At 34.1% G+C, this 4,369-nt stretch overlaps 1 protein-coding gene across 4 annotated transcripts in view; it reads left to right on the forward strand.

Moving 5' to 3' along the window:
* Window positions 1-4,369, forward strand: part of CDK14 (cyclin dependent kinase 14) — a 593,024-nt gene that overhangs the window by 286,981 nt on the left and 301,674 nt on the right. For all 4 annotated transcript variants that reach the window (XM_007452057.1, XM_007452058.1, XM_007452056.1 and 1 more), the window contains one exon: window positions 3,999-4,061. In XM_007452057.1, coding sequence (XP_007452119.1) covers window positions 3,999-4,061 — 63 coding nt within the window. The remainder of the gene's footprint in view (window positions 1-3,998; window positions 4,062-4,369) is intronic.

Consider the following 4,369-nt stretch of genomic DNA (forward strand, 5'->3'; position numbering starts at 1 on the left):
TGCAAAAAAAAAAAAAAAAAAAAGTGGAATGACAGAGAAGTACCTCCCAGCATTATTGTTAAGTTTAGTTCTGTATTTCGGGACCAGTGCAAATCATAAGGGTCACATAAGCCAATGAGTTGAACTAAGGAGATAAGTTAAAAAGAAAGAAGAGATGTGATGAAATTTGTAATTGGCACATCTAATGCAGTTCCAGGCATAGTACTGTGTATTAAAAAAGAGAGAGGGAAAAGAAACAGTTTTTAATGCAGGTAGAACAGAAGTTTGCTAGGGTATAAAAATAAGACCTTGTACTGCCTCTTGTCTCTTCCTCCATTTGAGATTCTCCAGATTCTTGCCCCTAGTCACCCAGAGCAATCTGAGGTTAATGGTGTATTTGCTAGAAGTAGTCTCAGAGGTTGTGTACAGAGAGCTGTGGAGTTTGAATGAGAATGTCTGGGCATGTAGACAGGAAGAACACATATATAAGGATGAAATGTTACTTCTAAGAGTTCCAGTTTTCTGACGGTATTTATCGTTCCATTTTTAATTGCAGTCCTCCCCAATATCCCTTCCTACCCTAAACACACTACAGAAAATCATCATCATCATCATCATCACCACCTGTAGCATCTACCATGTACTGGGAAGTGTAGTAAAACCGTAATGGATATTTACTTATTAATTTTCACAATATCCATATGAGGTAGGTATACTAGGATTATCTTCATTACATAGATGAGGATACTGATAAACAGAGGTTATGTAACCTGTCTAAGGCTACATAGCTACTGGTAGCCATGCGTGTATGCATACACACATTTTCATGCTATACAGCTAAGGAAATATGAATCTTAAAATTTAAAAGGTTTGGAAAAATCTTTATTAAATTTCCCAATATCTCATTTCTGGAGAGGCCTCCTTCCTTTAATTCATGTTACACTGTCATTGGGCATGCATACATACACGGAAGGATGTCATGTGTACCATGAGCATCAGGAGCTTTTTCCCCCATTACTGATATGTTTCCTTCCTCATAGTTCAGTGGGGTTTTTTATTTGTTTGTTTATTTGTTTGTTTACTTTTAAACAAAAAGCTTGAATACTTTAATCTTGCAAAAAAATTACAATAATGAACTAGTATGTAAAAATCCACAAAATGTAAGCTCTATGCAAGCAGAGACTTTTCTTATTTATTTATGCACAATCGGCATTTAATACGTATATGTCAAGTATAAAATACGGTGAAAGTTTTGTCCCCAACACCATTCCACTTCTTTAAGCATGTGTAGCATAAGTTTATTGGGCACAAAATTAAACATGCTTTTTAACTGTGTTACTCATATCCTTTATAGAATTCTTATTTTTTTTGTCAATTCCATTTGTTGGTTTTTGAAAGAGGTAAGCTAAACCCTTCAAGATTTTGTGAAATTTTCAGTTTCTTCTTTTATTTTGATCACTATTTGCTTTATAGTGATATGCCATGTTGCTAGGTGCATAAATGTTTAGTACTTTTTCCTTGAATTCTAATATGTCTAATATTTATATTGATATGCTGATTTTTTGCTTTTTTATTGATATTTACCAGTATAAATATCCTAAAAAGTAAATAATGTAAATGTGTAATATATAATATGATGTATTATTTCTTTATTTTCAGGTTTTCTGTTATTTTTTGTTGTGTATATTTAGCTTGTGTGAGTTTGATTTTGTTTTGTAAACTGAAAATTTATATTTTTAATAGGAATTTTAATATGTGGCTATATGATTATTGTTATGATTGGGTGTACTTTCTATTTACCACTTTATTTGTTGTGTGTGAAGCAATGAGCAAATTACAGTTCTTCCCCTCATGGGTCTTATTGTATAATGGGCAGTATCTTAAATACTACCTTATTTTTGTGTATCATGCTATTGATTAAAAACTGCTTTCTCATGTACTATTTTATTTATTTTTATTTATTTAATATCTATGGAGTATAATTGCTTTACAATGTTGTGTTAGTTTCTGCTGTACAACAGACAAAGTGAATCAGCTATATGTATACATATATCCCCATATCCCCTCCCTCTTGAGCCTCCCTCCCACCCTCCCTATCCCACCCCTCTAGGTCATCACAAAGCATTGATCTGATCTCCCTGTGCTATGCAGGAGCTTCCCACTAGCCATCCATTTTATATTTGGTAGTGTATATATGTCAGTGCTTCATGTACTATTTTATATGTTCTTCAGAAATCTCTAGGGAAGGTGTTAGCCTTAGTTGAAAGGACAGAGAGGTTAATTGTATGGAGTTACAAAGTGGCAGTTTGGGATCCAGAAATCAGTCCTCAATTAATTAAATGCATGAAATAAAACTTTTATATAGTCAGGAAAAACTCCATGGAACCCATTATAATTATATTTTAGGCTCATTTTTAATGAGCTATTCAATATGTAAAACTGTTTCCACCTGTATTTATTTAGTTCTTCTTCTCTGTCATTGACTGGACCACAGAGACAATAATTGCCAAATCAAATGTAGTTTCTGTCCTCATGGAACTTGACTTTCATTTGGAAGCTAAACACCTTGGGTGTGCTGCAAGATAAAGGCAATATTGTCTCAAAATATATCTAAGAGCATTTCTTCTGTCCCATCTTCTTTCCCTTTGTTCTTCCATTGGCTGACCTTTTTCATTCTCTATTCAGGTCTTACTTAGAAGTAATGCTTTCTGGAGGCCTTTCTGAAATCTTTAGACCACAATAAGTTCCCCCCTGCTATGTCCTCAAACATTACCCAGTACTGTTCTTAATATACAACATACTCTACTGTAATTACCGACATGCCTGGTTTTTTCCACCAGCATCTATTTCATTGAATTCTATGCCCTTAGTGATTAGTGTAGTGCCTGGAAGATAATAAGTGCTCAAGAAATACGTGATGAATAATGAATGAATGCTAAATTCTACTCTGTATCCTTGGGAGTTACCACCTGGCATGCAATAAAAACTCAGTAAAGGAATCTGAACTGTTATCATCATGGCTATAGCCATGGTACAGGTTCTTGAAGGTATCAAAAACTTATGATTCCTGAATAATTGAAGCCTGATAATGGGGCACAAATAATGATCACTGGCTTTTACAGAATGATTAAATGTTTCAATGTCACAAATCTTACAGTATCCTCCAGTAAGATTAGAAAAATTTATATAGCAACTCTGCATGTTTTTTCCCAAGTTTTATGTAACTCATAATATAAACAGAAAAAGCATTAAAAAGAAAATATATAATTGTGTGCAAATTGAGCTTGGGATATTTGAAGGAATAACAGCATAAGTTGCTATATAGGGATATTCCTTTTAAGTTATATCTGGATGTATTTGTCTTAATTTATAATTTTGAAAGTATTTGTATTGATTTATAAAGTAAATCTTTATAAAGTTTTATAAAGTAAATGTTTTCTCAAATATATTCAAGGGTTCTGAGAATCTGAAAATTATTTTTTAATGAATATAGTTATGAAAAACTCAAATAAATCCAATGATTAATTTTACTGTAATGATCTGTTTGTAGTATTTTCATCTCACATAACATAAATAATCATAACCTGCATTTATACTTGGAAAATACAAGATAATTGAAACTGTAATTGGATTGGTTAATTGTGTGTGTGTATGTGCTTTAGTTTTTTTAAGTTAAGGCATATATTTTTAGGTAGAGTTTTTTTTTTTTTTCCAGTTAAGAGATGTATGTTCAATGAGGAGAAAATTAGGCATTTAACAAAGTAAAAAATTGTGGATATGAATTCCTTCTAATACACAGATATGTTTAATGTAAGACAGAGCCTAGAGGTAAAGATAATGATTCTATTGTGGTTAAAACAGGGGGCGGAGGAGCGTGCAACTGCATACACTAAAAAATCCACCCACTTGTCTTATATTTGCTTTGTTCAAAAAGTAATGATGACTTTGAAGTAAAAAAATATTGATTCACTGTGTTATAGCCAGAGGGATGTTAATACATTTTTCCCTTTTTCTTCTAGCATACTGATTTATGTCAGTACATGGACAAGCACCCTGGGGGGCTGCATCCAGATAATGTGAAGGTAGGAAAAGATCTTTTTAAGTCAAGGGTTAGCATTCTTCATGTGTATGTTTTGAGCGAAAATCTAATCTCTCTACTATAACTTAAAAAAATTGTGTTGGGCTTCCCTGGTGGCGCAGTGCTTGAGAGTCCGCCTGCCGATGCAGGAGACGCGGGTTCGTGCCCCGTTTCGGGAAGATCCCACATGCCGCGGAGCGGCTGGGCCCGTGAGCCATGGCCGCTGAGCCTGCGCGTCCGGAGCCTGTGCTCCGCAAATGGGAGAGGCCACAACAGTGAGAGGCCCGCATAACGCAAGGAAAAAAAAAAAAA

Source organism: Lipotes vexillifer, unplaced genomic scaffold, assembly GCF_000442215.2.
Source record: "Lipotes vexillifer unplaced genomic scaffold, Lipotes_vexillifer_v1.1 scaffold161, whole genome shotgun sequence".
Classification (NCBI taxonomy): domain Eukaryota; kingdom Metazoa; phylum Chordata; class Mammalia; order Artiodactyla; family Lipotidae; genus Lipotes; species Lipotes vexillifer.